This window comes from Peromyscus maniculatus, chromosome 2 (assembly GCF_049852395.1).
Source record: "Peromyscus maniculatus bairdii isolate BWxNUB_F1_BW_parent chromosome 2, HU_Pman_BW_mat_3.1, whole genome shotgun sequence".
Classification (NCBI taxonomy): Eukaryota; Metazoa; Chordata; class Mammalia; order Rodentia; family Cricetidae; genus Peromyscus; species Peromyscus maniculatus.
The window spans coordinates 4,142,235-4,155,832 of record NC_134853.1 but is presented as its reverse complement, the minus strand read 5'-3'; the positions used below and the strand labels follow the sequence as shown (position 1 = coordinate 4,155,832).

Sequence of the window (13,598 nt, the reverse complement as noted above, 5' to 3'; positions counted from 1 at the left end):
ATGACTTGTTCTTAACATAGGTTAAAGATAAATTCATCTGATTTCTAACCTTGCTTTCACTGGAAAACGAGCATTATTAATGTCCAATGCCTTCCTTCCCAGTTAAAATGGTAATAGTAAATGGATAATTCCAAGACTTTTGCAGCCAGTATTTGGAAACTAGATTTCATGAAAATTGATGATGTAAGTTAGAGAGAGATTTGATGTCATTTGAAAGTGTTAAAGAAAAGAAAACTATCAGTAAAGCCTTGTTTACAAAGAAAGCAGCAAGCAGTTCTAACATATCACAGACATGTTCTTAAGCCTGGTTTTCTAGAAGTATTGCCTAGTAGTTTTATTGTTATCAGTCTGTGCTTGTGCTTATTCCAGCTACAAATAGTTATCCAATATTAGTAAACTACTCAGAAAAAAAGGTATAGTCTTTGACTTTAATTATACCTTGGTGTTTCTGTTTAAAAATTAATGTATATTCATTTATATGTATTTTAATTCATGGTCAATATATTTATTACTTAGCTTGACTAGTTGCTTTATTATGTCTGTTTCAGAAACTTATTGCTTACGGGCACCTGACTGGCAATGCTCCAGATAGCACGACACCAGGCAAAAAATTAATTGATAGAATTATTGAAACAATATGTGGCTGCTTCCAGGGTCCGCAAACAGATGAAGGAGTTCAGTTGCAGATAATAAAGGTAATTAATTTTATAAAATGGGTGTGTTATTTTAAAACCAGAATGTATTATAGACTTTTAAAACCAGAAGCTTTTTGCCTTGGAAGTATTAGGAAAGGTTATTTTCTGTGCATTCTGGGTGGGATGGAGACCACTGGGGTAATGTTTAGAATCCACGTGAGATTTGCTGTTTTATGCCCAGGGTTCATTAGAGGAAAACTACATTCTGATTCTCTTCTTTTGGCCATCCTAGTTAGGATTGAATCCCTGAGGTCTTTATGAGTTTTCTGTGCTTTTCTGCTTTTATACATTTTCCATCTTTTTTAAGATGATTCATAAAGCTGTGACCTTACTTATTTTTTTCTGTATGTTAGATCCCACGTAGTCTTCCTTCTCAGCCCATGTATCATTAGATATACTGTTTTTCTACTGGCTTTCAGTATTCTCTTGTGCCCATCCACCTATTGAACCTGCTCAAAAAAATCCAAGTTTGTGCTATAATCAACCTGGATGGTTGAGTTCTTTTAGAGGAAAACTAGTAATGTTCTAGTCACTAATGTTACAGCTATGGCAGTAATAGTATGTTTACGTATTGATACTATGTTGTATGAGACATATCTATGCTCAGTTGTGATGAGATGTAAATACTCTGCATTTTCATAAAGAATACCATTTCTAATGAAATTTAGCTAAAGGATGTTCTAGAGTTGAGAGACCTCTGGGAAAACTACTTTCAGAGCCGTGAAAGCCTCAGCTATTTTAATAGTTAGTAACAAGTTCAAATTAGGTAGAAATATATACACATTACTACCTAAAGTGGTAATTGTTTCTGAAAGTTTTAATTTTGAAATGAAAATACATATTTTGTGCTTAAACTCTGGATACAGAATGACTTGTGTTTCTTTTCTCTTCAAGGCTTTACTTACTGCAGTAACATCACAACACATAGAAATCCACGAAGGAACGGTCTTGCAAGCTGTGAGAACATGCTACAATATCTATCTAGCCAGCAAAAATCTCATCAATCAGACAACAGCCAAAGCTACTCTTACTCAGATGCTCAATGTTATCTTTGCACGCATGGAAAACCAAGCAGTGAGTATGAAAAGGAGAGAGAAGACCCCAGGCGTTGGGAGTGGTTGTAGTGAAGTCCAGGTTTCTGTAGCAGTGTCGCTTGTGTACAGTAGGGCCTGGCGATTCCTGTGTGTGTCTTCGTCTTAGTTTTACTAACTTGTTTGACTTTAGACAAGATGTCCTTTTAATTTCACAAATAGAATGTATAAGATTGAGTACCTCATGGAAATTTTGTATATGATATTTTTACCAAATTTAAGCTTAATAAAGTGGAGAGTAGATATAAAACTACCCTATTTGATCTGTTCAAGTATAAAATGATTCATTAAGCCTTAAAATGAAAGTACATTTTTATATTGATGAAGGATATTTTATTTCTTCTATACATTAAAGGGCTGTGATATTCCTTATGTTTGAAACTACTTCAGGTTGATTGGAAAGAAATTAAGAACTACAGACTTAACCTCTGAAACTACTTCAGGTTGATTGGAAAGAAATTAAGAACTACAGACTTACCTTGGTTCTTTGTTTTGTTTTGCATCTTATTGCATAGGTCTTCATAATTAAAGAAAGACTGCAGAAATAATTGAGAGATATTTCTCCTCCACCCTTGACTTTCTGCTTTTCGTTTTTTACATTTTGTGTGTATGTATGTGTGGTATATGGTGGTATGCTCCCTAGTATAAGACATCATGAGTCTTCCTCTATCAATTGCTACCATTTTAAAAAATAATTTATTTAACTTTATTTTATGTGCATTGGTGTGAAGGTGTCAGTTGTGAGCTGCCATGTGGATTCTGGGAACTGAACCTGGGTCCTCAGGAAGAGCAGCCAGTGCTCTTAACCTCTGAGTCGTCTCCAGCCCCACCCTTTTTATACAGGGTCAGCCTCAGCATCTGTCTGTCTCTATGCTCCCAGCACTAGAACTGCAGACACATGTCACTGCACCGTTATGTTAATTCTGAAGACCCGAACTTGGTCCTCATGCTTTCCTAACGAGCTCTGTACCCACTGTGCCACCTCCCTGGCTTCCTGCTTCCCTTCTTGCCAGTATAACCATAACTTACCATCAACAGCAGAATTAACTCTAGTGTAGAGCCTTACTCGGATTTCATCAATCTCGCCAACAATATCTGGTTTCTGTTTTGGTAGCTGACCTAGGGTCCCCACATTATATTCAGTTGTTGGTTTTTGTTTTCTCCATTCTGTTACAATGCCTTAGCCTTGCTACTGTCTTTTTCATGATCTTGCTTTGTTTTCTGTTTTCTCATGATTAGAATAAAGTGACACTTTTTTTTTTTGTAGAAATGTGTTCTTTACATGTATTATGTCAAGAAGCTAATGCTGATTCCTTTTTTGACTAGTGATACTAACCTTGATCACTTGGTTAAGAGAGAGGGTTCAGCTCTTAAGAGCACTGGCCGCTCTTTCAGAGGACCTGAGTTTGATTCCTAGCACCCGCATGTTGGTTCACAACCACTCTAGCTCCACTCTGTACCTTCTTCTGGCCTCCTTGCTTGTGTTGCACAAGCATATTTTATTACAGGCAAAACACCCAGGTACATAAAAGTAAAACATTAAAAAGAATATGTATCTGTCAGGTTCCTCCGGTGTGAAGTTATTAATCTATCTTTGGCATATAATGGACATCTTGGAAGGTAGTTTAGGAAAGTACAAATATCTTATTTTCCCTTTATACCCAATTTTAGTATATTTGAATAGTAAATCTTGTTGGGAATAATTCTTACTCTGTTGTCCTTGGTGGTGTTTTTCTGTTTCCTTTTTCTGTTTATCAACTAGAGTCCTCTTTTTTAAATTTTCCTATTTATTTAGTTATTCAAGTCAAAACTACTCCTGGGTCTTTATTCTATCTTATGTATAGTAACCTGATATTATAATTTTTTGCCCATGTTATTTCAGCTTGATGTCCTTTTGCCCATTTGATAAGATCCCATCTGTTTTGAATACCCCCATACTATCCTGAAATCTTAAGATATTTTATGCTCCTTAAAAAAAATACCCTTTTATAGGTGGAGTTTCTCTGTGCTGTGGCAGCCACTCACAAATAACCACTCAGAGACTTCTTACTAATTAATTATGAAAGCTCGGCCAATAGCTTAGGCCTGTTTTTAGCCAGCTCTTACAACTTACATTAAGCCATTTCTATTCATCTGTGTGCTCCCCTTAAGACTCATTTACCTCATGTACGTACTTCCCATCTTGCTCACTCTGCGTCTCATGGAGTCTCCTCAGACTCTCCTTCCCAGCATTCTCTTAGTCTGGTTCTCCTGCCTAACCTTATCCTGCCTAGCTATAGGCCAGTCAGCGTCTTTATTAAACCAATCACAGTGACATGTATTCGCACAGTGGGAAGGACTATTCCATACTCGGAAACTTTTCATCAATACACAGTATGTCCTGGTGAAATCTACCTCTTCCCCTTAACTCCTCTCAGGACCCCTCACATCGTATCTTCCTCCCAACTCTATGTCCTTTCATGGTTATTTGATACACTGAGTTAGTTCAGTGCGTGCTGTCCGTGGGAATGGTTCTTCCCTGGGGCATGGGGACGGACTACCAGTCCACATTCCTAGAGACACGGGACCTTTGCCCCCCCAGTAGCCACCAATTGCAGTAGCTCCTCAGCTAAGAGTGATGCCTCAGAAGTCTCTACCCACCCCGTTGTGAATCTGGCCGCCTGGGTCTTGCAGCTAGCCACGGCTGTTGTGAGTTGGTGTGCAGTGGCGGTGCCGTGTTCTGAGGGCAGCATTTCCTTCACAGCACTTGTCGTGACATCTCACGGCTCTGTGATGGTCGTAGCGCCCAAGATGGAGATGGTGTGGATGTCCCAGCCATGTTGAACACAGAGTCACTTGCTCTCACTGTACTCATTTTTAATTTTGCCTTTTTCAGCTTTAAAATCAATCATTTCAGCGAGGAGCTTGGCTCCTTTAGTTGGGTAAGGATATTTATTTAGGAACCCAAATCTGGAACTTAACCAAGTTAACTACTGTGTTCATTGTTTTTGAGTTCCTGCTTCTGTCTCTCTGAGCAAATACAGCTAGAAAATATGCCTATATTCTAGTCTCTCCTCCACCTATCTCTACACCTGTATGTGACCTTTTTATTTGTATATATTTAAAGCCACATGCTTATACTGACATTTCTGATTCCAGTTCAACATCAGAGTTCATTTTAGCCTTCTCCCTTGATTTACTTATAACTTCTTTCTCTAAACAGCAGGAAATCTGGCTTTTATTTTCATTTTGGTATTGTTGTTTGTTCTTTAAATTTATACATGTATACAATGCATCTTGGCTATGTCCCCATTCCCATTCCTTCCCCTGCAGCACATTCCTCTACCACTCCATGATACCACTGCCTGCTTCTCCTTTACCTCCCCCTTCTTTAGAAAAACAAAAATAGTCCTCCTGTTAGTGTTACTAACAGCCACATGGGTATGGGGACATCCACTGGAGCATGGGCAACCTACCAGTGGCCACATCCTTGAAGAAAATGTATTCTCAGCTGGGCGGCTGTGGTGCACGCCTTTAATCCCAGCACTCAGGACGCAGAACCAGGCGATCTCTGTGAGTTCGAGGCCAGCCTGGTCTACAGAGTGAGTTCCAGGAAAGGTACCAAAACTACACAGAGAAACCCTGTCTCTAAAAACCAAAAGAAAAAAAGAAAGAAAGAAAGAAAGAAAGAAAATATGTTCTCTCTTTCCTAGTAGCCATTAGTTGCCAATAGTTCCTCAGCTGGCCTCAGAGCTCCTGAGCTCCTCCTTCATTCATGTTAGAATGCTGGGTGGTTTGGTCTTGTACATTTTGCAGGGAACTGCGGCTGCTATGAGTTCTTGAGAGCAGTGTCCACATCAGTCTAAAAGACGCATTTCATAGCACTCTTCTGCATCCTCTGACTCTTACATTCGCTCTGCTCCCACTTCCTCAGCCCTGGATGGGAGAGGTTGGCATAGCTGTTCCATTTAGGACTGAGCACTCAACAGTCTTACTCTGAGCTCCCGGATGAGTCTCCACATTAACCACTGCCCACTACAGAAAGAAGCTTTTCTCGTTCAAGTTGAGAGCGTCACTGATTTTTTAATGAACTGGTGGCACAGCTGCACTGAGTTGAAAGGTGATGTCCCTTCCATACTAGCAAGCTGCACATGCTGCAGCATTGGCCTCAGGGTTGTTTTCATCTGACTGTGCACCTGGTAGTACCTTTATTTGTGAAGTACAAGTTTTGGACTACTAATTATAGGGTTCTTTTACTTTTTAGACATGAGAATCACTTAATTCAATTTTATTTATATAAATTTATATAATTCTATGTAATTTGAAATATTGCTGAAGATTCTGAAATATTATTTGATACTTATCTTTGTGGAAATTAATCCTGTGATAATCCTTCATATCAACTCATAAAGACTGAAAGAATGTATGAAGAGAAATAAAGTTCTAAAAGATGGAATACTGGGATCCTGCTTGATTGTTTTAGCATTTTGTTAAGTGAGCCAGTTTATGAGGTGGTATTATATACACAAAAATGACAGATCTTCTAAAATAAAATTCAAACTGATTGACACAATTATTTTTGTGCTTTCTAGATGACTGGGCAAAAATGATGTAAGCCCTCATGGCAATTTTACTTACTAAATATAGTTTTTTAATACACTGTTTAAAAGGTGTTCGACATGATGATGTCAGAACATGTTACGAAAGGGTATGTACTGAAAAGTTGTTACCCTTTGTTTCCCATTTGATCACTTCCTAATCTCCACCCCATGTAGATGTTTCTTATGTAGCTTTCTATACTTTATTTCCAGGTACACAGACAAAAGGGAGGGGTAGGAGAGAAGTAGCAAGAAAGGGAGGGAGGGAGACAGAGAGAGAATAAATGGAAAAGTGTGTGTCTGTTGCGCTTCTTTCTTATTTGTGGGATCTTTATTTGGTTTTAGGTAAATATATTATTGGCAACAATCCAGTTACCACTTGGCAGCATTAAAATTATTTTCATTATGTTTAGATAGTACATTTCTCAGCATCAGACATCAAATACAAGGTCTGAAGAGATATCTCTGTAGCTAAGAGCACTCGCTTCTCTTCTAGAGGACCCAGTTTGGTTCCCAGCACTCAAATCAGAAGACTCATAATCCAACACCCTCTCCAGGCCTTCATGAGCACTAGCACACATGTGGCCTTCACTCATGTGGACACACGGACACAGAGTAAAAAATGAACACCAAACGCACCAGTTCCCAGACTTCTAAGGAGTAACATTGTTTCTTTTAGTATATTTTATCTTGGTTCTGATGGGCTATAATTCCCAAGCCCAGAGAAAAAGGATACCTTATATAAAGGATTTATAATTAGGTGAATTTCAAGCTACTTATTTTACTGATACTGGAAATCATTTTGTTCTTTCCAGTTACAGGAAGCCAAACAAATGGAAAAAGAAAGGCACCGGCAGCATCATCATCTGTTACAGTCTCCAGTAAGCCATCATGAGCCTGAATCACCTCATCTTAGATATTTGCCACCTCAGACTGTTGATCATCTATCCCAAGAACATGAAGGGGATCTTGATCCCCATACACATGATATGGATAAGAGTCTCCAAGATGATACAGAGCCTGAAAATGGATCTGATATTTCCAGTGCAGAAAATGAACAGACAGAAGCTGATCAGGCCACTGCAGCTGAAAGTAATCTTGAGATGGGGCTGTGGGGTGCTAGCATGCTAAGGGAAATTTGGAAAGAACGACTTCCTGGTTATCAAGTACTTTGTGATAATTGTGATCTTCTTATCATTGGATATCATTGAAGCTATGCACTTCAACCTGCAAAATATCTCTTAATGGTACTAGACATTCATTAGCATCTCACAAGCAGTATGACTTACAGACTTCTTTCTGTTACAAAATTACATAAGTACCTTAGTTTTCTTTTTCACATTAGTTTTATAGCAAAAAATCTCAGTAAGAGCTTTTAGAATATGGTTGAAAATGCCATTATTGGTTTAGGAAGTGTCATGCCTGTAATTCCAGGACTTGGGAGGCTGAGGCAGGAAGATCATGACTTTGAGACTGGCCTCGAGACTACACAGCAAGAACCTATTTCAGAAAAAAGTAACAAAATTAAATATAAAAACAATTTTGATTAACAAAATTACATACAAAAAGTTCATTTAAAATATTTTTATACCTTGTATAGTAGTCAGCAAGGTTGATGTTTTCTTTCAATATTTTTCTTTTTTTAAATCTGTGTGTAAGAGTGAGTGCAAGTGTGCATAGTACATGTGTGGAGGTCAGAAAACAATTTTGGATGTCAGTCTTTGCCTCCATATTACTTAAGAAAGACTGGCTGCCCAAGGAACTTCCGGGAGGTCCCTGTATCCACCCCCCATCTCACTGTAGGAGAGCTGAGATTACAGACTAGTGACATTTCCTGCATTCTAGGATCTGAGTTCAGGTCTTCATGCTTGTATAGCAGCTGCTCTACCCACTGAGCCAACCCCTAGTCCTGTGTCATTCTCTATGTGAGAGAAGTCACAGTGACGTAGAAGCCAATGGTTACTTAAATTTTTCTATAGAACTAAACACACAACATCATTTTCTCTTTATTCTTACAGCATGCCAGAGAGTTTGAGTTATTCCCTTTGATTTTCCCTTAGCCTGATTTGAAAATGATAGAAATTGTGTTGCCCAATTGTGGATTGATAGGCCTTAGTTAGACGTCATCTAAAATCTGTTTTTACTTTGCTTTGAGGAAAGACCTCAGCTGTTGACTTTTTTAAAACTACGTTTTCTAGAGCCCAGTGTGGGATAAATGGATGTGTATGTGTACATAAGTGTGTGGAGGCAAAAAGGCAGCCAACCGAAAGTGTCATTGCTTGGGTGCTACCATTTTATTTATTTTTGAAATAAATAAATCCTTATTTTGAAATAAGGATTCACCAGTTAGGCTAGATCTGCCTGTCTTCACCTCCCCAGAACTGGTATTAGAAGTATACACCACCATACAGTTTACATGTATACATGTAATGCTGATCACTCTCACCTCTCTTTTCCATATTCATGGTTTGGTCTTGTTTTGTGACCCAGTGTGTTTAACCAGGGCCATCTGTGTGACTGAGTGTACAGCCCCCCATTGGAGTCTAGTAGGCTCACTAGTGAGTACTTAGCTGATGGCAGTGACTCGCCTGTTTCCAGAATCTTATCATCAGTGATCACTAGTTCAGTTAGGCCTGAGGGAGGGACAGCTCTTGAGGCCCTCCCCCATCTGGTTGGCTGTTAACAGGCCTATCCTTGTCCTGTTTGTGTGTAGACAAGTACAGTTGCTTTGAGTCCATGATTGGAATGGCTGTATCATGCCTAGAAAGATAGCATTCTGGAGCTCTTCTATGTTCTTACATTTTCTGGCCCCTTGTCTAAAGTTTTGATCTTTAGAGGAAGTGGTGTAAATGTCTTGTTTATGGTTCAGCATTTAATCTCCATTTATTCTCAGCACCTAGTATAGTCATGTGTTCTGCAAAGGTATTCTCTGGTTAAGGCAAGAGTAGCATTTGCCTTTGACAGTTGGCTGGTGGTTTGTTTTGAGGCAGTTTTACTGTATAGCTCTGGCTGGCCTGGAATGTGCTATATAGATCTCTATAGACCAGGCTGGCCTTGAACTCATGGAGATCTTGGTGCCTCTGCCTCTGTAGTGCTGATAGTCACTTTTTATATGTTCTGGGTATCAAGCTCAGGTCCTCATGCTTTCCTGACAAGCACTCTACTGACTGAGCTGTCTTCCCCAGTCTTCCTTTTGCTGTGTTTGAAAAGGCTGCCTTAGGCAAACCAGCATTCACACTAGGTAAGCTGCCAATTGATGAATCCATGTGCTTTGTCTAAACTGTTTTTGCCAAAAGTGCTCCTGCTTTTCACTGCATGTTTAAAGGAGTTGATGAAAAGGGCTGATCTCTGACACAGGTGGGATCTTGTTTGTTCTTCATTTGTTTATACATTCAGCAAACATGTTGAGCATTCTGTGTTTTATGTTCTGAGTACTAGAATTTGGGGTTAAGATGATAGATATAGCTATTGCTTTTAGTGTGTTTGCTGCTTTCAGCCACCCAGCGAGTCAGATGAGCATGAACAGGTACTGTATTATAGGTTTCCTAGAAGAGGCTTGCCTAGGGCGTTAGGCTGAGGAGAATTAGTCAAGTACCTTCATAGAGAAGGCAGTGATGCTTTAGTTGAGTTATAGTGGATAAAAATGACTAGCTAGAAAAAATGGGAAAATTTCCAACAGAAATAACATGGGCTACTACAAAGGAACATGTGCCGTGTGTAAGACATCACTGTAGATGTCTTATAGAATGAAGGATTATCAGTAAGGTAGCATGGTTATTTTGACCATGAAGGCATTGTTCTAACAACTGGTATAAATAAACCTTCAGTTTAGAGTGCATGTTCTAGAGCACAGCTTTATTAGCTGTGTGACGTTGCACATAATAGCTAACTTCTAGGCAGTTCTTGTGCATTATAAATAGTAATCACACATTTCTGTCAGTTTACATGAAAACTTTACTTTTCTGTTTTTTAGATACTTGTAGATAGTAGCTTTGTATATTTACTCACATTGGAATTATAATTTTCTTTTGTTGTTTTTTGTTTGTTTGTTTTTGAGACAGGGTTTCTCTGTGTAGCCCTGGCTGTCCTGGAACCTACTCTGTAGACCAGACTGAGACCCACCTGCCTCTCCTTCCCAAGTGCCACAGTTTTCAAACTCAAGCTGTTTTAGCAAACTGCAGCACAGAACTGAAAGCTTAGGAATGGTAGGAAAAATACCTACGCTGGGCTGTGGTGGTGCACACCTTTAATCCCAGCACTGGGGAGGCAGAGCCAGGTGGATCTCTGTGAGCTCAAGGACAGCCTGGTCTACAGAGCAAGATCCAGGACAGGCACCAAAACTACACAGAGAAACCCTGTCTCAAAAAAAACAAATTAAAAAAAAAAAAAAAAAAAAAAACCTACCAAGACACTTAGTTTTTTATCCCACAGAGGGATCTAAATGCTATTTTTTTCTGGTTTATAAGTGTATTGATTGAACATATTTATTTGACAGATTTCCCATTGTGACAGTTAACTTCTGTAGAATGTGGCAGATAGTAGATTAAAAACAGTACAGTTACAGGGAGGACAGGCTTTGGGAAAAGAGCATTGTTAAGTCGTAATCTTTTGTAATTGTCTGCATGGGGAGCAGTGGAGATATTGCTGTAACCGCAGATAGAAAAGTTGGCTGCCAGGCTGCCATTTGTTATAGGGAGGTGTTTGCCAGGTGCCTGGAGCATCCTAAAATGCTAATTGAACCACCTTGAGATACTTTCAGCACCTCCAAAGCCCCAGGTGTGATCCTCTCTTTGTCTGCACTCATCTATACAAGCTGTCAGATTCCATCACGTGTTCTTCAGCTGCTCAGAAGTTCTGCCACCTGTTTTCATTTTTATTAAACTGAGAAATAAAACTTTTTTTAAGCGTTAATTCAGTTTTACAATTGGAAATACAGATTCTTTTGTGAAGAAACAGTAAGCAAAACATTAGTGGTGTCCCAAATGGCTCAATCTCTGTCTCTTTAGTTATTTTTCTGTAATAAAATGCACTGTTGATATTTCTATCAAAGTAAGCTTCAGTTACCAGATGTTGGATAAGTCTTAGTACAGACATGTATGTACCAAGTGCACACTAATATGCACAAGACGATAAAAATGCTTCATTCAGAATGCTGTTAGAAGTTTGAGTCTTTAGGAATAATCTATGAACTTTCATTAGTTGAATAGTAGTTTAATAGCTTATCAAATAGAACCTTGTTAAAATGGGTTTGAATTTGAAAAATGCTATATTGTCTTGATTATGAATTCTGAAAATTTAACAAGATATTGTTCCAAATTTTTCACATTCATTTGACTTTTTTCCAAAAATGTTTCATTATATATGTTTGGTAAAGGTTTCTTAGAAAATTAAAATGATGTCTTGAATTTTTCTCTTTCAAAGCATTATCTAAAAATGACATATTGTATGATGGAGACTGTGAGGAAAAGCCACATGATATTGTCCAGAGCATTGTAGAAGAAATGGTGAACATCATTGTTGGAGGTAGTGTACTTTACTTGAAATTCGTTTATTCTTTTTTTTTTTTTTTTTTTTTTAAGGATTTCATCTGACTGTGGAAAACCTTTAATGAGAAACCAAAGGGGTGAAATTATCAATTCTCAAATTAATGTTCGTATGTATGTGTATGTCTGCCAGATGTAGTATACCCCTCCCCATCCATGCAGGATGCTTTCTAAGATCGCCAGTGGGTGCTTTCAGCCACCAGATAGTATCAAACCCCCATTTTCCTAAGCACAGCTGCACAGCTGTGATGCCCTTCCCATGCCCTGTGGTCAGAGCATCGCTGTTTGAAATACATCAGCAAACTAGTAAAAACATCTTTCTCCGCAGTTTTAAGACTATTCAGTGTTACTATAATAATATTTTTGGATTGCAGCTGTAATTGGGTAATTAGGTGAAGAGCAGTGCCACAGATGAAAGGAAACTACCACATTTATATAGTTTTGACTATAGGAGAGAACTTTATCTCTAGCTTCTGTTAGAATCTGCCATGAAAACCCTCCTCCTTACCACACTGAGTTGATTGATTCCATTTCTTGTTTTTGTTTTTGTTCTAGGTAGCAAAGGGGCAAGGGTGTATTTTTCCATTGTCCTGAGAATGCTAAGATTTATTAAAATACTTAGTGTTGGGGTTTTCAGTGATTTATATCTGTTGGAGGAAAAAAATGTATTTTCTTTTGTTTTTGTACTGAGACAGTATTTTGGATTTAAAGTCCAGGCTGGCTTTAAATTCGTGATCCTCCTGCTTCAGCCTTTCAAATGTTGGGAGTATGGCTGTGCACCCCGTCTCTTGCATGTTGAGGTCATAAGCTATTCGCTGCCACATTTGAATGAAAATCAGTTTCTTTTTTTTTAATTAAGTAATTTATTTATTTATTTATTTATTTATTTATTTATTTATTTTTCTGTTATCAGCTTGATACAGTATAAATTCTTAATAGTGAAATGTTTCATTGAGGCTTGTTCAGTAATTGAGTAAAACCAAAACTTATTATAAGCCACAGTCATCCTAGGGTCCCCCCTTCTATATATATATAGCCTTCATGAATCTGTGGGTTGCAGTCTAATTGTTCTTTGCTTTTTATCTAGAATCTACTTATGAGTGAGTACATACCATGTTTGTCCTTCTGGGCTTGGGTTACCTCACTCAGGATGATTTTCTCTAGTTCCATCCATTTGCATGCAAATTTCATGCTGTCATTGTTTTTCTCTGCTGAGTAATACTCCATTGTGTATATGTACCACATTTTCTTAACCCATTCTTCAGTTGACGGGCATCTAGGTTGTTTCCAGGTTCTGGCTATTACAAATAGTGCTGCTATGAACATAGTTGAGCATGTATCTTTGTGGTATGATTGAGCATTCCTTGAGTATATGCCCAAGAGTGGTATGGCTGGGTCTTGAGGTAGTTCGATTCCCAATTTTCTGAGAAACTGCCATACTGATTTCCACAGTGGTTGTACAAGTTTACATTCCCACCAACAGTGGAGGAGTGTTCCCTTTGCTCCACATCCTCTCCAACATTGACTGTCATTAGTGTTTTTGATCATAGCCATTCTGACAGGTGTAAGGTGATATCTGAAAAATCACGGTTTCTTAAAATATCTGGATGCTAGGCTAAAGTTGACATAGGATCAGTGCTTCACCAAAAAATTACACTCTTAGATACTCAATATGGTCGAGTTTGTTAGGCC

General features: G+C 38.5%; 1 protein-coding gene across 3 annotated transcripts in view; it reads left to right on the top strand.

Moving 5' to 3' along the window:
- The window catches only part of Arfgef1 (ARF guanine nucleotide exchange factor 1), a 105,649-nt gene that overhangs the window by 22,871 nt on the left and 69,180 nt on the right, over window positions 1-13,598 (top strand). For all 3 annotated transcript variants that reach the window (XM_006974687.3, XM_076563685.1, XM_076563684.1), the window contains exons 4-7: window positions 549-695; window positions 1,590-1,769; window positions 7,179-7,455; window positions 11,785-11,886. In XM_006974687.3, coding sequence (XP_006974749.1) covers window positions 549-695; window positions 1,590-1,769; window positions 7,179-7,455; window positions 11,785-11,886 — 706 coding nt within the window. The remainder of the gene's footprint in view (window positions 1-548; window positions 696-1,589; window positions 1,770-7,178; window positions 7,456-11,784; window positions 11,887-13,598) is intronic.